General features: G+C 44.7%; 1 protein-coding gene across 1 annotated transcript in view; it reads right to left on the minus strand.

Annotated features, from left to right (window-relative positions):
• Window positions 1–220: 220 nt before the first annotated feature.
• Window positions 221–24449, minus strand: part of PTCHD3 (patched domain containing 3) — a 46023-nt gene continuing 21794 nt past the window's right edge. Inside the window, 1 exon segment of the mRNA XM_022580705.2 lies at window positions 221–24448. Within this exon segment, the coding sequence (XP_022436413.2) occupies window positions 24182–24448 (267 nt within the window). The 3' untranslated portion in view covers window positions 221–24181.

Consider the following 24449-nt stretch of genomic DNA (forward strand, 5'->3'; position numbering starts at 1 on the left):
GTAAGACAGGAATAAAGACACAGACCTACTAGAGAATGGACTTGAGAATATGGGGAGGGGGAAGGGTAAGCTGTGACAAAGTGAGAGAGTGGCATGGACATATATACACTACCAAACGTAAAATAGATAGCTAGTGGGAAGCAGCCGCATAGCACAGGGAGATCAGCTCGGTGCTTTGTGACCACCTAGAGGGATGGGATAGGGAGGGTGGGAGGGAGGGAGACGCAAGAGGTAAGAGATATGGGAACATATGTATATGTATAACTGATTCACTTTGTTATAAAGCAGAAACTAACACACCATTGTAAAGCAATTATACTCCAATGAAGATGTAAAGAAAAACAAGAAAAAAATACAGGAATGCACCTAAATCACATCTACAATGGACACTGAGGTTTATCTCGTATGTCTGAACCATAGTTACTCCTCTTTGACAGTCAAATGCATTCCCCTCCTCAATGCCAAAGCAGATGTACAATTCATATCCAAAAGGCCACAAAACACGCCACTTTGTCAGTAAAATTTAAGTTAAACCATGTATAAGCCAGAGTGACTTCCTCACACCTCAATATGTGAAGAGTTTTTTTCCCTTTTGATTACAAGTCTTTCAACAGAAAGCACTGATGATCAAAATGTCAATCCCTCAGTGCCAGAATGATTCAGCTGTTTGGCCCCGGTGTAGATCACGTCCCTCAGCGCTAGGCCTCCTTTATATCTGCCTAGTTAATCCACATTGGGGGAATACTGATCAGGTATCGTGAACATGCTCAGAGGAATGTTAATGAGAAAACGTTTTATATAGGCCATACATTTCATTATTCATACCCAATTGTCACACAAGCATTGCACATGTGCTTTTAGCAGTAGACCTAAAGCAAACAGTGATACATCATGAGTAGTTACATTCTCATAACTTCACTAGGTAGTTTTCCTTTCCTTTTAAACATCAGGGCAAAATGAAGCCAACACAGTAACTTTCATAAATACACACTTCAATACAGAGGTGTCATTTATCCAATTGCTCCAAGTCCTAAGTAGCTTGAGGGGAAGGACTTCCCTGTGTCTGGAAAACACAGATCAAAGCCAGTAACAAAAAAACAAAAACATTATAACCATATTCACCAGTTCACTCAGTAACCAATCCTTTTGTTAACTTTTTATGAAGCCATCCGATTCTCCGTTAAGATTTTTCATTTCTTACCCAGTTTGGCATTATGATATGAAATTTATCAGAGACCTGTGCTTGCCAAAACGTCCTTCACATAGATCTTCTTGAAGATGGAGCACTTTTTCAAAGTGTTAGAGCACAACAGTAACTATCTATAAATCACATAAAGACTTAAAAGGTCATGGTTAAACATTTGATCAAAACATAAATGACAAAAGAAACCATTATTGCTGTTACATACAACATTTAAAAATAACTAGAATTACGACTGATAAAATTTTACCAGGACATACTAGCTTTTTAGGAATTCCATGTAATTTAACATACTAATCAAACATTTCTCTCTGAGATGGCTCAAGAGCCTTCGAAAGCAGCTCAAAGTTAGCTGGAGATCAAAAGAACTGTTAGAATTGGCCAAACAACACTTATTCACTGAACCAAAGTAAAGAGATTTCAAACAAAAATACAGATCACAGACACAGGCAGAGGAACTCACAAGCTGTTCACAATCAAAAGCAGCATTCCAAGGAAAACTTTGGAGGGAGAAACCAAAGCCAGGCTTGCCCTAACCCACTTCCAACAAAATCCATCTTAGAAAATCCTGGTCATGCACAACCCTTTCCTCAGTGTTCCCTTTTCACAAATGTTCATCACCTTCTGTACCATCTTATGTTGCCCCTTACTTTTTTCCACATTCAGACACAACCAGCTCTACTACAAAGGGACTTTCTTTTCTCTTTGTACCATCAGCCTGTTACCTAGCTGCTCACTTTCTTTATTACGTAGCTTCATAAATGCTTGAACATATGGAACTTCTTTTGTCTTTCTCTTCCTGTGACAACAGAACTCTAGCTGAAGGATGGTATAGTCATTTAGGCTCCCACTCAAAGACCACCATTCCTCATTTTTCAAGAATGTATCCATACATTGGCCAGACAAAATTACAATAGAATTTCATTCTTTTCTCAGTCTTAGGTTTACAACTATAGGTTGACCAGTCTGCCAGGATTTTGCTCATTGGCTATCAGATGGAACTGAAGAGGAAGCACTTCTTATGTTTGAACCATAGAACACTCACACACGGACTAAAAACAAAACAAAATCCTAAACACCAACGGAAGCCTCAAACCAAAGAAACCAGAAACCAAACAGAAACCAAAGACCAAACAGCACAAGACTCAAACCAGCTTCCAAGTCTCAACTTAGCCTGTGACCTCTGTCCAAGTGGTGCACCTTCCAAATGAGATTTCCTGGAATGAAAAGTCACCCAAATGGGAACCAAGGTTTCCCCAAATGTACAGGGCTAAAAGGACCTCAGACTGCATGCCAGGGGAGTTACCACACGCTGGCTGAGGTGCTGTAACATCCCAAATGCTATTTTTCTGGTTCCCCAAAATAATCCCTTGGAGTAGGACTTTCGGGGCAGCCCAGGCAGGAGGAAGAGAGGGACGTCCTCAAGGCAAAGACGGCCTGGGCAGCTGCTAGGGTGGTCCCTCTTCCACCATCTATTCCTGCTCCAGAGTTCTAACTGCTGGGATGACTGGGGCTCAGCCTTTCCAGGCAAGGGGCCCAGGTGGTCTGGCCTCCAAAGGAATTCTCCAACCCTACACTCTCTCGAAAGAGGCTGGTGTGGAGAAAATCTCAGTGTCTGATCAAGTCAGGGGACGCATAGGGGCCATCCCCAAGTCAGCCCCACATTGGGTACTAAATTTGATGTCGAAAACTCGACCTCTGTGCACCAGTGCCAAATCGAATCTCACAGAGAGAGGTCTGGAGGAAGTAGAAAAGAATAGCTTTACTGCTTTGGCAGCCAAAGAGGGACACAGAAAACTCGTGCCCTCAAAAACCGTGCGTCCCAATGCAGGAGGATCTGGTGAGGAGTTTTATAGCAATGGTATAAGGACACAGTTGCTCCTAAGAATTAGTGTGTGTACAGGGCCTTAACTCACTTTAATCTGCCCTCAGATGGTCTCTTGATGAGCTTCTCTGAAATGAAGAAGACTAAAATCTTCTATTTTGTGGGGGGTTTAGGTTGGTAAAGAGCCCAAAGCTACTCTTACCTGTATTCCTTGAGCCAAAACCAGGATCCTGCCCCAAGGCTGCACTATTGTTTCTTGAGGGTTCCTCCCTTGTCTCTGAATCCCCTCCCTTCCCTGATTAGCAACTGTTCAAACCTGCCTTTGGGAACTCAGGGAAGGTCCTGGAGTCTCTAGCCTAACTCAGACCCTGATACTACACCTAAGTCAGGCCCTGACACTCTCCCTAACCAAGGCACTGACACTACTCCTAACTCAGTCCCTGACACAGTACCTAACAAAGGCTCTGATGCTCGTCCTGAGTCAGGCCCTGACACTGTCTCTAAGGCCATGCTGCCGTCAATAGCTATAGTCCTGACATTATCCTGAGCTAATATCCTGACCCATGTCTTACCACGGTCCTGAAACTGTCCCAAAGTAAGCCCTGACGCTGTCCCTAAGTGAGGCCCTGAGGCTGTCCCTAACAGAGGCCGTGAAAATGTGTTTAACCAAGACCCTAATGGTGATCCTACAGGGGCCCTTATACTACTGCTAAGTCATGCCCTGACACTGTCCCTAATTCAGGCCCCAGAGATAGGCCTCACTTAGGGCCTGTGGCCGTTCTTTAGCTAGGCTCTGACGCTATCCCTACATCAAGCGCTGACACTGGTCCTGATTAGGGCCCTGACACTGGTCCTCAATAAGGCCCTGATGCTCTCAATAACTAATATCTTCACGCTATCTCTAGCTCATTTCCTGCCACTATCCCTGGCCTGGAAGCTGAATCTGTCTCAAGCTAATGTACTGGCTCTTATCCACACTGAAGCCCTAATGCTTTTCCTACCTAAGGCCCAGAATAGTCCTAACTAAGGCCCTGACACTATCCCTAACTAAGGGCCGGAATCTGTCCCTAATATAGGCCCTGCTGCCGGTAATAATTAAAATCTGGACATTATCCTGAGTTAATATCCTGACATACTATTAACCAAGGTCTTGACACTGTCCCTAAGAAAGCCCTGTCGCTCTCCCTAAGTGAAGACCTGAGGCTGTCGCTAACTCAGGCCCTGAAGCTATGCCTAACTGAGGCCTTGACGCTGTGACTACCTCAGGCCATGATCATGTCTTTAACTAAGACCCTATTGCTGATCCAACAAAGGCCCTGATGCGGCTCCTACATCATGCCATGACAGTGTCCCCAGCTACGGGCCTGACGCTAGGCCTCACTCAGGCCCTGAGGCTCTCCCTCAGTCAGGCACTAATGCTCTCCCTACCTGAAGCCTTAATACTGGTTCTAATTAAGGCCCTGATACTCTCAGTGACTAATGTCTTGACACTATCCCTAGGTCATTTCCTGACATGATCCCTAAATTTTACTCTAACCCTATCGCTAGCAACTGTCCTGCCTCTTATGCTAACTGAAGCCCTTATGCTGTGAATACCTCAGGCCCTTAATTTAGTCACAAGGCCGTGAAACTGTCCCTAACTAAGGCCTTGATGCTCGTCCTAAATCTGGCCCTGACACTGACCCTAACCAAGGCCCTGACACTATTCCTAACTCGGGCCCTAACACTGTACCTAACACAGGCCCAGATGCTAGTCCTAACTAAGGCCTTGACAGTGTCCCTAACTAAGGCCCTGCTGCCGTCAATATCTAATGTCCTGACACTACCCTCAGCTCATTTCCTCACCCATCTCTTACCAAGGTCCTGAAACTGTCCCTAAGTAAACCCTGATGCTGTCCCTAAGTGAGGCCATGAGGCTGTCCCTAACAAAGGCCCTGAAAATGCCTTTAGCAAAGCCCCTGAGCCTGATCCTACCGAGGCCCTTATGCTACTCCTAAGTCATGCCCTGACACTGTCCCTAGTTGAGGCCCTGACGCTAGGCCTCACTCCAGCCCTGTGGCTCTCCCTAAGTCCGGCACTGATGGTGTCCCTATCTGAAGCCCTAACACTGATCCTAAATTAGGCCCTGATGCTCTAAGTAACTAAGGTCTTGGCACTATCCCTAGGTCATGTCTTGACACTATCCCTAGACCTTAACCTAACCATGTCTTTAACTAATGTCGAGCCTCTTATACTAACTAAATCCCTGATGCTGTCCCTAACTAAGGCCCTGAAATTAGTCCCGAGGCCGTGACCCTGTCCCTAACTCAGGCCTGGAGGCTCGTCCTAACTCAGGCCCTGAAACAACACCTAACTCAGTCCCTGACACTGTACCTAACAAAGGCTCTGATGCTCATCCTAAGTCAGGCCCTGACACTGTCTCTAAGGCCCTGCTGCCATCAATATCTATTGTCTCCAAGGCCGTGCCGTCAATATCTAAAGCCCTGACATTATCCTGAGCTAATATACTCACTCATTTCTTACTAAGGTCCTGGAACTGTCCCAAAGTAAGCCCTGACACTGTCCCTAAGTGAGGCCCTGAGCCTCTCCCTAAAAGACCCCCTGAGCATGTCTTTAACCAAGACCCTGATGCTGATCCTACAGAGGCCCTCATACTACTCCTAAGTTATGCCCTGAAACTGTCCCTCACTCAGGCCCTAAAGATAGGCCTCACTTAGGCATGTTGCCGTACCTCAGTTAGGCTCTGACGATGTCCCGGTATCAAGCCCTGACACTGGTCCTGATTAAAGCCCTGACGCTGGTCCTAACTAAGACCCTGATGCTCCCAATAACTAACGTCTTCACACTATCCCTAGCTCATTTCCTGACACTATCCCTGGCCTGGAAGCTGACTTTGTCCCGAGTTAATTTCCTGCCTCTTATCCTCACTGATGCCCTAATGCTCTCCCTAACTAAGGCCCTGACTAGTCCTAACTAAGGCCCTGACACTGGCTCTAACTAAGGCCCGCAATCTGTCCCTAATATAGGGCCTGCTTCCGGCAATAACTAAAATCCGGACACTATCCTGAGCTAATATCCTGACCCATTTCTAACCAAGGTCCTGACACTGTCCCTAAGAAAGCCCTGTTGCTTTCCCTAAGTGAAGACCTGAGGCTGTCCCTAACTCAGGCCCTGAAGCTATGCCTACCTGAGGCCTTGACACTGTGACTACCTCAGGCCCTGATCATGTCTTTAACTAAGGCCCTATTGCTGATCCAACAAAGGCCCTGATGCGGCTCCTACATCATGCCCTGACAGTGTCCCCAGCTAAGGGCCTGATGTTAGGCCTCACTCGGGCCCTGTTGCTCTCCCTAAGTCAGGCACTGATGCTCTCCCTACCTGAAGCCTTGATACTGGTTCTAAATAAGGCCCTGATACTCTCAGTGACAAAGGTCTTGACACTATCCCTAGGTCATATCGTGACACGATCCCTAAACTTTACCCTAACCCTGTCCCTAGCAAATGTCCTGCCTCTTATGCTAACTGAAGCTCTTACACTGTGCCTAACAAAGACCCTGAATTTAGGCCCACGTCCATGACACTGTCCCTAACTAAGGCCTAGATGCTCATCTTAAATCCGGCCCAGAACTGTCCCTCACTAATACCCTAACACTATTCCTAACTCAGCCCCTGACACGGTACCTAACAGAGGCTCTGATGCTAGTCCTAACGCAGGCCTGACACTGTGTCTAAGGCCCTGCTGCCGTCAATATCTAAAGTCCTGACATTATCCTGAGCTAATATCCTGACCCATGTCTTACCAAGGTCCTTAAACTGTCCCAAAGTAAGCCCTGACGCTGTCCCTAAGTGAGGCCGTGAGGCTGTCCCTAAAAGAGGCCCTGAGCATGTCTTTAACCAAGACCCTGATGCTGATCCTACAGAGGCCCTCATACTACTCCTAAGTCATGCCCTGAAACTGTCACTCACTCAGGCCCTAAAGATAGGCCTGACTTAGGCCCTGTTGCCAAACCTCTGTTAGGCTCTGACGATCTCCCGATATCAAGCCCTGACACTGGTCCTGATTAAAGCCCTGACGTTGGTACTGATAAAAGCCCTGATGATCTCAATAACTAAGGTCTTCATACTATCCCTAGCTCATTTCCTGACACTACCCGTGGCCTGGAAGCTGACTCTGTCCCGAGTTAATTTCCTGCCTCTTATGCTCACTGATGCCCTAATGCTCTCCCTAACTAAGGCCCTGACTAGTCCTAACTAAGGCCCTGACACTGGCTCTAACTAAGGCCCACAATCTGTCCCTAATATAGGGCCTGCTTCCGGCAATAACTAAAATCCGGACACTATCCTGAGCTAATATCCTGACCCATTTCTAACCAAGGTCCTGACACTGTCCCTAAGAAAGCCCTGTTGCTTTCCCTAAGTGAAGACCTGAGGCTGTCCCTAACTCAGGCCCTGAAGCTATGCCTAACTGAGGGCTTGACGATGTCACTACCTCAGGCCCTGATCACGTCTTTAACTAAGACCCTATTGCTGATCCAACAAAGGCCCAGATGCGGCTCCTACATCATGCCCTGACACTGTCCCTAGTTAAGGCCCTGAGGCTAGGCCTCACTCAAGCCCTGTCACTCTCCCTAAGTCCGGCTCTGACGGTGTCCCTATCTGAAGCCCTAACACTGGTCTTAATTAGGCCCTGATGCTCTAAGTAACTAAGGTCTTGGCACTATCCCTAGGTCATTTCCTGACACGACCCCTAAATTTACCTTAACCCTATCCCTAGCAAATGTCCTAAAAACCCCCCGAAAATGGCTTTTGCAAAGCCCCTGAGGCTGATCCTACTGAGCCCCTTATGTTATTCCTAAGTCATGCCCTGACACTGTCCCTAGTTGAGGCCCTGACGCTAGGCCTCACTCAAGCCCTGTCGCTCTCCCTAAGTCCGGCTCTGACGGTGTTCCTATCTGAAGCCCTAACACTGGTCCTAAATTAGGCCCTGATGCTCTAAGTAACTAAGGTCTTGGCACTATCCCTAGGTCATGTCTTGACACTATCCCTAGACCTTAACCTAACCATGTCTTTTAACTAATGTCGAGCCTCTTATGCTAACTAAATCCCTGATGCTGTCCCTAACTAAGACCCTGAAATTAGTCCCGAGGCCATGACCCTGTCCATAACTCAGGCCTGGAGGCTCGTCCTAACTCAGGCCCTGACACAACACCTAACTCAGTCCCTGACACTGTACCTAACAAATGCTCTGATGCTCGTTCTAAGTCAGGCCCTGACACTGTCTCTAAGACCCTGCCACCGTCAATATCTATTGTCTCCAAGGACCTGCTGCCGTCAATATCTAAAGTCCTGACATTATCCTGAGCTAATATCCTCACCCATGTCTTACTAAGGTCCTGAAACTGTCCCAAAGTAAGCCCTGACGCTGTCCCAAAGTGAGGCCGTGAACCTGTCCCTAAAAGAGGCCCTGAACATGTCTTTAACCAAGACACTGATGCTGATCCTACAGAGGCCATCATACTACTCCTACCTCAGGCCCTGACACTGTCCCTCACTCAGACCCTAAAGATAGCCCTCACTTAGGCCCTGTTGCCGAACCTCTGTTAGGCTCTGACGCTGTCCCGGTATCAAGCCCTGACACTGGTCCTGATTAAAGCCCTGACGTTGGTCCTGATTAAAGCCCTGATGGTCTCAATAACTAAGGTCTTCACACTATCCCTAGCTCATTTCCTGACACTATCCCTGGCCTGGAAGCTGACTTTGTCCCGAGTTAATTTCCTGCCTCTTATCCTCACTGATGCCCTAATGCTCTCCCTAACTAAGGCCCTGACTAGTCCTGACTAAGGCCCTGACACTGGCTCTAACTAAGGCCCGCAATCTGTCCCTAATATAGGCCCTGCTGCCGGCAATAACTAAAATCCGGACACTATCCTGAGCTAATATCCTGACCCATTTCTAACCAAGGTCCTGACACTGTCCCTAAGAAAGCCTTGACGCTGTCCCTAAGTGAAGGCGTGAGGCTGTGCCTAATTCAGGCCCTGAAGCTATGCCTAACTGAGGCCTTGACGCTGTGACTACCTCAGGCCCTGATCATGTCTTTAACTAAGACCCTATTGCTGCTCCAACAAAGGCCCTGATGCGGCTCCTACATCATGCCCTGACAGTGTCCCCAGCTAAGGGCCTGAAGCTAGGCCTCACTCAGGCCCTGTTGCTCTCCGTCAGTCAGGCTCTGATGCTGTCTCTACCTGAAGCCCTGACACTGGTCCTAAATAAGGGCCTGATACTGTCAGTTACTAAGGTCTTGACACTACCCCTAAGTCATTTCCTGACACGACCCCTAAACTTTACCTTAACCCTATCCCTAGCAAATGTCCTGAAAATGGCTTTAACAAAGCCCCTGAGGCTGATCCTGCCGAGGCCTTTATGCTACTCCTAAGTCATGCCCTGACACTGTCCCTAGCTAAGGCCCTGAAGCTAGGGCTCACTAAAGCCCTGTTGCTCTCCCTAAGTCCGGCTCTGACACTGTCCCTACCTGAAGCCCTAACACTGGTCCTAAATTAGGCCCTGATGCTCCAAGTAACTAAGGTCTTGGCACTATCCCTAGGTCATGTCTTGACACTATCCCTAGACCTTAACCTAACCATGTCTTTAACTAATGTCGAACCTCTTATGCTAACTAAATCCCTGATGCTGTCCCTAACTAAGGCCCTGAAATTAGTCCCGAGGCCGTGACCCTGTCCCTAACTCAGGCCTGGAGGCTCTTCCTAATTCAGGCCCTGACACAACACCTAACTCAGTCCCTGACACTGTACCTAACAAATGCTCTGATGCTCATCCTAAGTCAGGCCCTGACACTGTCTCTAAGGGCGTGCTGCCGTCAATATCTATTGTCTCCAAGGCCCTGCTGCCGTCAATATCTAATGTCCTTACATTATCCTGAGCTAATACCCTCACCCATGTCTTACTAAGGTCCTGAAACTGTCCCAAAGTAAGCCCTGATGCTGTCCCTAAGTGAGGCCTTGAGGCTGCCCCTAAAAGAGGACCTGATCATGTCTTTAACTAAGACTCTATTGCTGTTCCAACAAAGGCCCTGATGCAGCTCCTACATCATGCCATGACAGTGTCCCCAGCTAAGAGCCTGACGCTAGGCCTCACTCAGGCCCTGTTGCTCTCCCTCAGTCAGGCACTGATGCTCTCCCTACCTGAATCCTTGATACTGGTTCTAATTAAGGCCCTGATATTCTCAGTGACTAAGGTCTTGACACTATCCCTAGCTCATTTCCTGACACGATCCCTAAACTTTACCCTAACCCTGTCCCTAGCAAATGTCCTGCCTCTTTATGCTAACTGAAGCTCTTACACTGTGCCTAACACAGACCCTGAATTTAGTCCCAAGTCCATGACACTGTCCCTAACTAAGGCCTAGATGCTCGTCCTAAATCTGGCCCAAAACTGTCCCTAAGGCCCAGATTAGTCCTAACTAAGACCCTGACACTGTCTCTAACGAAGGCCCGGAATCTGTCCCTAATATAGGCCCTACTACCAGCAATATCTAAAATCCGGACACTATCCTGAGCTAATATCCTGACCCATTTCTAATCAAGGTCCTGACACTGTCCCTAAGAAAGCCCTGTTGCTGTCCCTAAGTGAAGACCTGAGGCTGTGCCTAACTCAGGCCTTGGAGCTATGCCTAACTGAGGTCTTGACGCTCTGACTACCTCTAGGCCCTGATCATGTCTTTAACTAAGACCCTATTGCTGATCCAACAAAGGCCCTGATGCGACTCCTGCATCATGCAGTGACAGTGTCTCACTCAGGCCTCACTCAGGCCTCACTCAGGCCCTGTAGCTCTCCCTCAATCAGGCACTGATGCTGTCCCTACCTGAATCCTTGATACTGGTTCAAAATAAGGCCGTGATACTATCAGTTACTAAGGTCTTGACACTACCCCTAGGTCATTTCCTGACACGATCCCTCAACTTTCCCCTAACCCTGTCCCTAGCAACTGTCCTGCCTCTATGCTAACTGAAGCCCTTATGCTGTGCCTAACTCAGGCCCTGAATTTATTCCCAAGGCCATGACACTGTCCCTAACTAAGGCCTAGATGCTCTTCCTAAATCCGGCCCAGAAGTGTCCCTAACTAATGCCCTAACACTATTCCTAACTCAGGCCCTGACATTCCTAACAGAGGCCCAGATGCTAGTCCTAACGCAGGCATGACACTGTGTCTAACTAAGGCCCTGTTGTCGTCAATATCTAAAGTCCTGACATTATCCTGAGCTAATATCCGCATCCATGTCTTACTAAGGTCCTGAAACTGTTGCAAAGTAAGCCCTGATGCTGTCCCTAACTAAGGCCCTGAAATTAGTCCCGAGGCCGTGACCCTGTCCCTAACTGAGGCCTGGAGGCTTGTCCTAACTCAGGCCCTGACAATACACCTAACTCAGTCCCTGACACTGTACCTAACAAACGCTCTGATGCTCGTCCTAAGTCAGGCCCTGACATTGTCTCTAAGGCCCTGCGGCCGTCAATATCTAAAGTCCTGACATTATCCTGAGCTAATATCCTCACCCATGTCCTACCAAGTTTCTGAAACTCTCCTAACCCTGAAATCTGACTGAGCCCCTCTCTGTGCTGCCCAGCCTCCCACTATTGCACACAAGTCCTGGCAAAAATGTATTCATGGCATTCACCTGGCAACCTCAGTCCCTCCAGCACAGTAAGCATGACCACAATGAGGTACTTGCCCCAAAAGTGGGACAGGTGTGCCACCTTACCATCAAGGCACCCAAGAAATCTACACACAAGGACATACCACCACAGTGGTGACACAAGTGGTTTGCTGGGAATAGGAAACAGCACTGCTTGATTTTCAGCACCTGAGGGACAACCTGTACAACTCCAGAGGCACCACAGAGAGTAGGTGACATATGCTCACACACCAAGGAGGCATGCAGCAGAGCGGTGGGATGGGTCTTGCAAGTGGCCCTCCGTGCCCTGGGGAGAGCCATCCCACCACTCTGCTGCATGCCTCCTAAGGTGAAAAAAGCATCTGTTGCATCAGAGGACCACAGCCACACTGATGCCCTGAAGCAAAGGACAAGAGACTAAGGTCGGGATAGAGTCACCACTCCTGAGTTCCACACACCACCAATAGGCAGGGGGGAAGAGGCAAGGGCCCCAAGGGCAGGACAAAAGTGGCCCCATTTGCTTTGAACTTCCAGCCCTCATCTTGTTCAACTTAGCCCCAGCCCTGGAGAGCATGACATAACCACCCATCTATGTGCATGGAATCCCCAAAGGGGAGACCCAGGGAGACCGTCACCAGCAGGCCCTGCTTCAGCCTCACCAGCCACCTCTTCTCAGGTGACAGTGCCCAACAATTCTGGGAATATTACATCTCACGCATGACATGACACCTGTGAGATGAGGTTATCACAGCCACAAGAGACTAGAGGACCCACACTGCATGGCCTCACTGCCCTCGGGTTGCCAGGGGTCAGAGATGGAGTATGATGTAGGATTGGGTCAGCTGGACACACACCTAAGAGCCGATGCACACGCCCAGGCAGGCAGCTCAAGAAGCAAGGGGAGAGCCAGGTGCAAAGTTGTGGTCAAACCCACAGCACTATGCACGTCCAGAAGCCCAATGTCCCTGGCAACACGCACTGAAGAAAACCACACTTCTCTAGCAGCAAAAAAACCCACCAACATTAGGTGAAAAACTTACCACACCCAGCAATGGGGGCTGGCTATTCACAAATTGCAGGGGTCCCCCAGTAGCTCAGTCCAGCCACCGGTCCCCAGCACTACCCCATCACTGCCAGCCCCAGAGCTCTCACCGCCATCTCGGGTTAGCGTGGCAGCAAAGGGGGGCGGGGGGAGGAGGAGTGCCAGGAATGAGGGGCAGAGTGGGCGGGGCACGCCCTCTCCAGTTCGCCCAAGTTGGCAGGTACCGGTCCGTCAATGTCTCTCGATGGCGACTTGGGGAAAATTCTGCAGACGCACCTCCGACAACTGGGCCCCAAGAGGGACAACACCCAGACCCATGCCACCCTACCCAAGTTACCTCTCATGGCCCGGGGCGGTCCCCACCTCCTGCGTGCGACTCCGAAAACTCTATCAGAAAGAATCCAACCACCGGGACTCAAGCGTGCCCACCACTGCGTCCATTCCACACTCCACGGGCCTCAGCACGTACCGGTCGGCCTTCTCCTCAGGAGCAGGAAGTGTAGAGGGAGTGGGGAAATTAATAAGGTCGGCAAAGAACACCCGCGCCACGGGCATCTGCGTGGGTGCACGACGCCCTCCCTTTCCTCCCCGCAGCACCGGGCCATCGCAGGGTGGCTCCTGCAGCCCAAGGGGCGCTGGTGGGTACCGGTATGCCAGGCCAGGCGGCTGCACGTCCGGGCGGAAGCGTGGCGCAACCACCCCCAGTGAGCCTCCGCGCCCAGAACGCGGCGAGCGAATGACGCGCTCATGCCCCTGCGTGACCCGGAGAGCTCCCGCCAGCTTCGCCGGGCGCCCGGGACTCCGCTTCACGCTCAGAGGCCGCGTCCCATCCATCGCCAAGGGCGCCAGAGCTCCAGACGGAAGAGGCGATATAAAAGAGGCCGCCACAGGGCGGCAGACAACCGGCGCGAAAGTAAGCGGGACAGACCCCGAGCGCCCGGGAGCGAGGACGCAGCGCTGGCCGCCCCAAAGCCAGAGCTTGTCCCAGGGCGGGTGGAGGGCGTCCACCCCGGCCCTGAGGCATCCTCGTGGCACTTAGCTCCCGGTTTCGCATGGCACAGCACAGCACGACCGACCCCGACAGCAGACAGGGGGAGCGGGGGCGGGGAGAGGAGGCTGGGAAGATATTGGCGGGCGTCTGCCGCCTTGGAGACACACTAGCCACGCGATCTCCAGGTGGTTAAAATTCCACGGAGACGCTGGCGGGGCCTGGTGGCCAGCAAGGGCTGCCCAGAGTGCAAGAGCGAGATCCTGGCTCCTGCGAAGGAGGGAAGCCGTGGACTGGCAAACCGAAACCAAGCAAGTGCTCAAAGAACAACAATGCATGCATCGGTTTTCATTCCATACTTTCCAACGGAGGAAGTCTTTCAAATGTACAGGGAAAGCCCAGAAGCTGGAAAAGAAAGGCTGATACGCTCAAACCGATACAAGTGGAAATAAAAATCTGTCTCTGCATAGACCGTGACAAAGTCCAAAGACAACAAATTGGTGTGTGGGGGACACTGTGGAAAATGCACTTGCGGTCACGATGACGTGGATTTCAGTGTGACTTACCACAATAACAGGGGGGAAGAAGTGTGTGTGTCGATAGCTACCCACTATACACCAAGTTCCAGTACATCTATACAATGCAACACTGTGTGTTGTGTGTGTTTGAAATATGTTAAATGATGATGATAAACTGTAGTCCAATAAAAAAAATAAAACAACCACCCAAAACTCAAGATGTAGAACTTCCAATGTCAGGCATTAAAAAATAAATTTTAAAAAATGGAAAAAAAAGTGTATATATATATATATATATATATATATATATATATATATATATGATAAGGGGTTCCTATCCTATCCCTAACCCTAACCCTAACCCTAACCCTAACCACAACGCTGTGAGATTAGAAATCAACTACAGGAAAAAAACAAAACACTGTAAAAAACACAAACACATGTAGGCTAAACATTACGCTGCTAATAACCAAGAGATCACTGCAGAAATCAAAGGGAAATTTTAAAAATACATAGAAATAGATGACAATGAAACCACGGTGACCCAAAACTTATGGAATGCAGCAAAAGCAGTTCTAAGAGGGAAGTTTATAGCAATTCAGTCTCACCTCAAGAAACAAGAAAAATCTCAAAGAATCTAAGTGTACACCTAAAGCAACTAGACAAAGAAGAACAAAAAGTCCCTAAAGTTAGTAGAAGGAAAGAAATCATAAAGATCAGAGCAGAACTAAATGAAATAGAAATGAAGAAAACAATAGCAAAGATCAATAAAACTAAACATTGGTTCTTTGAGAAGATAAACAAAATTGATAAACCTTTAGCCAGACTCATCAAGAAAAAAAGGGAGAGGATTCAAATCAATAAAATTAGAAATGAAGGGCTTCCCTGGTGGCACAGTGGTTGAGAGTCCGCCTGCCAATGCAGAGGACGCAGGTTCATGCCCCAGTCCAGGAGGATCCCACGTGCCGCGGAGTGGCTGGGCCTGCGAGCCATGGCCACTGGGCCTGCGCGTCCGGAGCCTGTGCTCCACAGTGGGAGAGGCCACAGCGGTGAGAGGCCCGTGTACCACAAAAAAAAAAAAAAAAAAAGAAGAAAAATTAGAAATGATAAAGAAGAATTTACAACAGACACTGAAGAAATACAAAGCATCATAAGAGACTACTACAAGCAACTATATGGCAATAAAATGGACAACCTGGAAAAAAGTGGACAAACTCTTAGAAAGGTACAACCTTCCAAGACTGAACCAGGAAGAAACAGAAAATATAAACATATGAATCACAAGCAATGAAATCGAAACTAATTAAAAATCTTCCAGCAAACAAAAGTCTAGGACCAGATGGCTTCACAGTCAAATTCTAGCAAACATTTGGAGGACAGCTAACACCTATCTTTCTGAAACTCTTCCAAAAAATGGCAGAGGACGGAACACTCCCAAACTCATTCTACAAGGCCACCATCACCCTGCAACCGAAACCAGACAAAGATATCACAAAAAAAGAAAATTACAGGGCTTCCCTGGTGGCGCAGTGGTTGAGAGTCTGCCTGCCGATGCAGGGGACACGGGTTCGTGCCCCAGTCCGGGAGGATCCCACATGCCGTGGAGCGGCTGGGCCCGTGAGCCATGGCCACTGAGCCTGCGCATCTGGAGCCTGTGCTCCACAGCGGGAAGGGCCACAACAGTGAGAGGCCCGCATACCGCAAAAAAAAATTACAATCCAATATCACTGATGAACATAGACAGAAAAATCCTCAACAAAATACTAGCAAACAGAATCCAGCAACACATTAAAATGATCATACACGGTGATCAAGTAGGACTTCTCCCAGGGATGCAAGGATTCTTTAATATACATAAATCAATCAATGTGATACACTTGGGGTCCTCAACCCAGGGCCATGGACCAGTACCGCACAGCACGAGGTGAGCGGATGGCAAGTGAGCGAAGCTCCATCTGTATTTACAGCCGCTCCCCATCACTTGCGTCACCGCCTGAGCTCCACCTCCTGTCAGGTCAGTGGCATTAGATTCTGTGTCCCCTGCATTGGCAGGCAGACTCTTAACCACTGTGCCATCAGGAAAGTCCCTTTTTTTATATTTAAATATTGAGCCATCTGGAAATTTATTTTAGTGAAATGTAAACAGGTTAAGAAACAATGACATCGAGTGCTTTCTTCAATCAAAAATTGTGCTACCTTCCCATAATACAGAATTTAACTGAAACATGGCTGCCCAATCAAGGACTACATTTTCTAATTCCTTTGATTTATACATGTGGCCATGTAACCAGTAGAATATGGTCAAAATATGCATGGAAGTGATGTGTTTCACCTATAGGCCAAGACCTTTAAGAAGTTCTCTGTCCCATCTGCCACCTAGACACAGGCAACAAAAGAGGCCATTTGGACTGTGACACCATAAGTTGGCAGGAACCTGGGTCCCTGAATCACCATGGTCAGGATAGGTACTCACTCACCAGGAACATCTACAGTGACTGTTACATGAGTGAGAAATACACTTTCATTGTGGTAAACCACTAAAATGTTGGGACTTACTTATTAAAGTGGCCAGTATGGCTTCACCACTAAAGAATCCAGGGATGAGATAGCTGTCCCTAAGCACTTGTGTCTGAGCACACTTCATTTTATTCAGCGAGCACTCTGCCCACTGCCAATGTATTTCCTGAGCCCTAGGGGATCAAGAACTTCTAGAGTTAAGTCTCCTCAAAAAAGAAGCACAGGACTTCCCTGGTGGAGCAGTGGTTAAGAATCTGCCTGCTAATGCAGGGGACACGGGTTCGAGCCCTGGTCCGGGAAGATCCCACATGCCGCGGAGCAACTAAGCCCATGCACCACAACTACTGAGCCTGCGCTCTACAGCCCACGAGGCACAACTACTGAACCCACGTGCCACAGCTACTGAAGCCCCTGCACCTAGAGCCCATGCTCCGCAGCAAGAGAAGCCACTGCAGTGAGAAGCCACGCACCGCAACGAAGAGTAGCCCCCACTCGTCGAAACTAGAGAATGCCCGTGCACAGCGACAAAGACCCAACACAGCCAAAAATAAATTAATTAATTAGAAAAGAAAATGCATTTTTAAAAAAGGAAAGAAGCACAGAGAAGAGGAGAAACACTAAAAGGAACCAAGGAAGACAAAAGCGATTGACCCCCTCATGAAGTACATGATGGGGTGATTGGGAGAGGGCAACCTAGATGAGTTTATCCGAGTCAAGGAGGTGAAAATGGGCAAGCTTTCGCTAAACAATGAACGGTCTGATAATTCAGTAACTCACTGACTTCATATTTCTGCCTATGCTAGCTAGACCTTCCACATCAAGATGAGAGGACTATGTTAGAAAACAAATATCTGAGCCCCAAATCAAGGGAAATTACAATAGTCCTTTGGTATCCGAGGGAGATTGGTTCCAGTACCCCCTGCAGATACCAAACTCCGTGGATGTTCAAGTCTTTTATATGAACTAGCCAGTACAGTCGACCCTCCACATCCTCGGTTCTGCATGGTTCGAGTCAACCGACTGAGGATTGAAAATCGGTTGGTGGAATAGAGGATCTCACCCACGGATATGGATTGTAATCAAGGGAAAGCACTCAGTCCTAGCAAACAGGGCTGGTTTACAGGTTTTTCAAGAAGGAAAGGGATCAATGTAAGGGTCAGGATAAGAAGTATAAACCTAAGGGAATTTTCCTGAAAGGAGACAGGGAAATGTAGCCACTGAAATGTTGGGGCTTATTTATTAAAGTGGCCAGTATGGCTTCACCAATAAAGAATCCAATGAGGAGATAGCTGTTCCTAAGCACTTGAGTCTGAGCACACTTCATTTTATTCATTGAACACTCTGCTCACTGCCAATGAAAGGGAAATGTTAGTTACATAGTATTTGTAAAGGATCTGGAAGGGAGGCAGTTTATCAGTGGGTGACTTTCACAGTTAACTACATGTTAAAGTGAAAATTCTATTCAGGGCACTTGTGTCATCCACATCACTAGACTAGACCATGGAAGAATCTGAAAGTAAAAAGCAGAGGTATATCAAACCAATCCAGGCTTATTTCAATTCATCTCTTAATAATAATACTTCATTTAAAACAGACGTCCAGGACAAACTTAAAATAGGTGGTATACCAGAACAGCAGTAGAAACCAGTTTTAGCTACTAGACACAGAATTAACAATTGCATATGGATTTATCAATGACCTGAGCAAAATAGGCTTCATTTGTAAATATGAATGGGTAACCAAAGATTCCTCCAGAGGGATACATGAAGAAGGAGGTGATGAGCTAATAAAATACCTAAAGTAAGTGAACAACAATTATTTGCCATTTAAGTTGAGGTTGAATGAAAAATATTCAAGCATTACAGTACACACTTGTCCCTCTTAGCTGCCCAATATTACACAGATTTTACAAATGTTTGATTCTTTGAGGAACTACTTTGAAAAGCAATCTAGTGCCCTACAAAGTTATTCAACTAGTTTGTGAACTAGTCTTCTATTATTTTTTGTTGCAATTTGCTCAAAATCACTTGTGAATCTTTAATCAAAGTGTTCAGTGAGTGGAACTTAAAGTTTTGAAGCCTTTAGCAAATTGGAATTCTCGAAAACATGGTGTATAAATAGGAAGTCATTGAATCTGTCACTACAAAAGTGAGGAAGGAAATGACCAAATCAAATAAGGGAGTTCAAACAGTGTACCTGATTGAAATTTTATAATTATGCTTTGTAATTTCATAACTTGTGAGAAAAATTTTTGGCTGAGCTTCCATTTGGGGGATAAATTTACATTCTGGAATGAATAGAATGAAATTGAAAAGCTCTATTATTTTGTGATATCTCTATTTTGTTTGGCAAAATATTCAAGATAATTAGAAATAGAGACAACATAGTTGATGAGTTTTGTGTTAAAAAATATTTGTCTAAGAATGACAGTCTCAATGAAATAAAAATGGACAGTATGATGAAAATATGTGGACTAAAATATTTAAATATTTCCATACATAAAAGCATAATTAAGTACATTTACTGAGCAGAATTTTCCTGAGCTTACCAAGAATCTCACCATAAGTAGAAAGAGTATTTTTCCAACAAAATATGGGCTACAGAGAAGAGTTTATCAAAGGTATCAATACATTTCAATTTATTAATAATAAGATGCAACACTGGAGACAATTACAATTTTATGAACCAACTAAAAATCATGAGAACATATTTGTAATTAAAGTCGCTGAAGGAGAGGGGAAAGACAATGTGCCAGGAAAACATTTGCAGAAATAAATGCTAAAATATTTCCAAATATGACAGAAACTATCAAGCCACAGGTCCTCAGTGCTTAAAGATACCTAAGAAGATTGAATAGAAAAAACACCATATACAATCTCATCATAGTCAAATGGCTGAAAACCAATAATAAAAAAAGCTTAAATGAAGCTAGAAGAAAAAAGGCACATTCCATAAAGAAGATCAATATAACAGTGAAGGGGATAAAATATTTGCAAGTGAAGCAACTAACAAAGGATTAATCTCCAAAACATACAAACAGCTCATGAAGCTCAATATCAGAAAAAAACAACCCAATCCAAAAATGGATGAAAGACCTAGATAGACGTTTCTCCAAAGAATACAGAGTGCCAACAAACACATGAAAGGATGCTCAACATCACTAATCATTAGAGAAATGCAAATCAGAACTACGGTGAGGTATCACCTCACACAGGTCAGAATGGCCATAATCAAAAAAATGTACAAAAATACTGGAGAGGGTGTGGAGAAAGGGGAACCCTCAGGCACTGTTTGTGGGAATGTAAATTGACACAGCCACTATGGAGAACAGTATGGAGGTTCCTTAAAAAACTAAAAATAGAACTACCATATGACCCAGCAATCCCACTGCTGGGCATTTACCCAGAGAAAACCGTAATTCAAAAAGACGCATGTACCGCAATGTTCATTGCAGCACTATTTACAATAGCCAGGACATGGAAGCAACCTAAGTGTCTATCAACAGAGGAATGGAAAAAGAAATTGTGGTACATATATACAATGGAATATTACTCAGCCATAAAAAGGAATGAAATTGGGTCATTTGTAGAGACATGGATGGACCTAGAGATTGTCATACAAAGTGAAGTTAAGTCAGAAAGAGAAAAACAAATACTGTATGTTAACAGACATATGTGGAATCTAGAAAAATGGTGTCGATGATCTTATGTGCAAAACAGAAATAGAGACACGGACATAGAGAACAAACATATGGACACCAAACAGGGAATGGGGTGGGATGAATTGGAGATTGGGATTGACATATATACACCACTGATACTATGTATAAAATACATAACTAATGAGAACCTATTGTATAGCTCAGGGAACTCTACTCAGTGCTCTGTGGTGACCTAAATGGGAAGGAAATCCAAAAAAGAGGGGATACATGTATACATATAGCTGATTCACTTTGCTGTACAGTAGAAACTAACACAACATTGTAAAGCAACTATACTCCAATAAAAATTAATTTAAAAAATATAACAGTGAAGGATGAATTCTAATCAAAGCATTGCATCAAGAAGACAATGCAATGACATTTTTTACGGGCTGAAAGAAAAACATCTTCTCAACCTAGAATTCTATATCCAGTTAAACCAGGGGTCCCCAATGCCCGGACCACAGACCAGTACAGGTCCGTGGCCTGTTAGAAACCGGGCCACACAGCAGGAGGTCAGCAGCGGGTGAGCGAGTGAAGCTTCATCTGTATTTACAGCCACTCCCCATTGCTCCCATTACTGCCCGAGCTCCACCTTCTGTCAGATCAACAGTGGCATTAGATGCTCATAGGAGCGCGAACCCTACTGTGAACTGCACACGTGAGGGATCCAGGCTGCGTGCTCCTTATGAGAATCTAATGCCTGATGACCTGAGGTGGAGCTGAGGTGGTGATGCTAGCACTAGGGAGCGGCTGCAGATATAGGTCATCATTAGCAGAGAGGTTTGACTGCACAGAGACCATCATAAATCAATTGCTTGCAGACTCATAACAAAACCCTATCAGTGAGTGGCAAGTGAAAAGAAGCTCAGGGCTCCCATTGATTCTGCATTATGGTGAGTTGTATAATTACATCATTATATATCACAATGTAATAATAATAGAAATAAAGTGCACAATAAATGTAATTTGCTTGAATCATCCCAAAACCATCCCCCACCCTCCCTGGCCCATGGAAAATTTGTCTCCCATGAAATTGGTCCCTGGTACCAAAAAGGTTGGGGACCGCTTAAACTATTCTTAAATAATGAAGAGAAAATAAAGGTATTGTTTGATTCATGGTCAAAGAAGAAATCACAAATAAAATACGAGCTTATTTCAAAATGAACGATAATGAACACCCCTCATCTAGAAATTTGTGGATAGTTAAAAGACTAGTTAGAAGGAAATTTATCACATTAAAAGCTTTCTTAGAAAAGAATAAATCTTAAAATCAGTGACTTATCCTACCACCTTCAAAAGCTAGAAAATGAAGAGAAATTTAAACTCAAAGAATGAATAAAGAGTGTGGCAATCAAGTAGCAAATAGAGAAATAAAAGAAATCAATAAAGCCAAAAGCTGGTTCTTGGAAAAATTTAATAAAATTGATAATCCCTTGATCAAGAAATAAAAGGTACATAATACAAATTACCAATATCAAGAACTGCACAGGGGACATCACTAGACATTAAAATGGTAAGAAAATAATCAATTAGCCAATTAGCAAAATGGGCAAATTCCTTATAAAACCAAACATACCAAAATTGACCCTAGAAGAAAAAGAACATCTGAATGGCCTTCTATTTGTTAAAGAAAGTGAATCTGAAATAAAAATCCTTCCCAGAAAAGCTCCATGCCCAGAAGACTTCACTGGTGAATTCTACTGAACATTTAAGTAAGAAATGAAAGAATTATATCAACCATACATCATATATTTCAGAAAATAGAAGAGGAGGAATATATATTTACTGGCTTGTTTCCTGAGGGCAGCATAACCCTGATATAAAGACCTGAGAAAGGCATTACAAAAAAGGGAATTGTAGACCAATATGCCTCATGAACATAGGAACATATATCATTGACAAAATATTAACAAAACAAAGACAGCAATATATGAAAATAATAACATGCCACGACTAAATGTGAGTCATCCTAGGAATGCAAGGTTGGTATAATATTAAAAAAATCACTCAATATAAATTGTCACATTCACAGATTAAGATAGAAAAACAGACATGATAATCTCAGTCAATGGACAGAAATTATTTGACAAAATTTAATACCCATTCATGTTAAAACATCCCAGAAAACTATATGTAGAAAAGAGCTTCCACAATCTGACAGAAGATGGCTACGAAAAACTTCCAGGTAATAATCATACTGCCTGAGATATTGACCACGTTCCTTACAAAGTTGAGAACAAGGCAATGATGTCTGCTTTCAGTACATTTTCCCACATTTTACTGGACATTTTAAGCCAGTGCAATAAGATAAGTACAAGATAAAGTTTATGTAGGGAGAAACAGAACTGTCTTTATGTGACCTTTACATAATTGCATAGATAAAAACTATTAGAGAAACTAAAAAACTCTACATGAACTAATAAATGAACCTAAAAAGATTACACAGTATAAGGCAGGTATGCCAAAACCAATTTTATTTTTATGTACTAGTAAAAAAAATGGAAAGGGGATTTAAAAAATTTACAATGATATAATAAATTAATGTACTTAGAAGTAAATCCATGTAAATCTATAAGACATGCCTGAGAGAAATTAAAGAAGATATAAAAAATGGAGAGATAAACCATGCTCACAGATTGGAAGAGTCCATACTGCTAAGATATCTATTTTCCCCAAATTGATCTGTAGATTCACCATAACCCAATCATGATCCCAATCAAAAATCCCAGATTTTTTTTTATAAATTTACAAATGATTCTAAAATTAGTATCTAAATGCAAAGAAACTAGAATAGCCAAAACAATTTGGAAAAGAGGAAAAATGTTGGATACCTTACCTAATTTCAATAATTAATAGAAAGCTTCAGTAATCAATGCAGTGTGGCATGATAGAAAAACAGATCAATGCACAAAAATAGAGCCACACATAAATTGTCGATTGATTCTCTGACAGAGGTGCCAAATTAATCCCTATGGTGAAAGGACAGTCTTTTCACTAACGCTGCTGGGACAACTGGATAACTATAATGGGAATACAATGAACCTCTATCCATACTTCCCAACAAACATGGGTCTATGAGTCATAGACCTAAATGTAAAAATAAAACTACGAGCTTTGAGAATAAAACATAGATGAATTTTTTGTAATCTTGGATTAGGCAAAAATTTCTTAGAGAGGACACAGAAAACACTAACCATTAAAAAAATGATAAATTGGATTCCAAAACTTAAAAACTTCAGTTCAGCAAAATACACCACTAAGGACATGCATAGAAAATCCCCAGACTAGGAGAATAAATAATAACCAGTTGCACTTTTACATAATAATGCATATGGGAAGTACAATGAAAATAATATTCCATTTATAGCATAACACATAAAATATCTGAATTCCAGGCATAAACTACTAATGATGAAATAAAAGGAAAAAATAACTGGAAAGTTATACTTATGCTTGATTGTATAGACCATAATAAAGATGACAACACTTCCTAATTTAGCAAAGATATTTTAATGTAAGACTAATTAATTTTTCTCAGGATATTTTAAATAACATTTTAAAATGGGATCTCCACACCAAGGAAACATCCCTTTGTCTTTAGTTTATTGACTATTCTTAATAGCACATTTTTATCAGATTGGATTGGGGCAATCAGGAATTCTATAATTGGTCTTTGATTGGCTAGTGGCTAGTCAAACTTTCAAAAAAAGGTTAAGAATACCGGAATAAAAATTAGGCCATGAGCAACTCCAAATACCATAACAAGAAACATAATCTTAAAAAATGTCCTGAAGATGTATGCTTTAGCTGCAGATAAGACACACACTCCTATTATTGTTGAAATTGCACTTTGCAACACAGGGTAGCCTAGCAGATACAATGCCTCGATGGTTTTTTGGTTTACTGAGGGCTTTGAACTGGAAACAAATGCATAGGAAATGTGCGCAGAAAAATCAAAAGAAAACCCC

The sequence above is a fragment of the Delphinapterus leucas genome, chromosome 2, assembly GCF_059928025.1.
Source record: "Delphinapterus leucas isolate spDelLeu-1000000601 "Yukka" chromosome 2, BTC_Dleu_Yukka2, whole genome shotgun sequence".
NCBI lineage: Eukaryota > Metazoa > Chordata > Mammalia > Artiodactyla > Monodontidae > Delphinapterus > Delphinapterus leucas.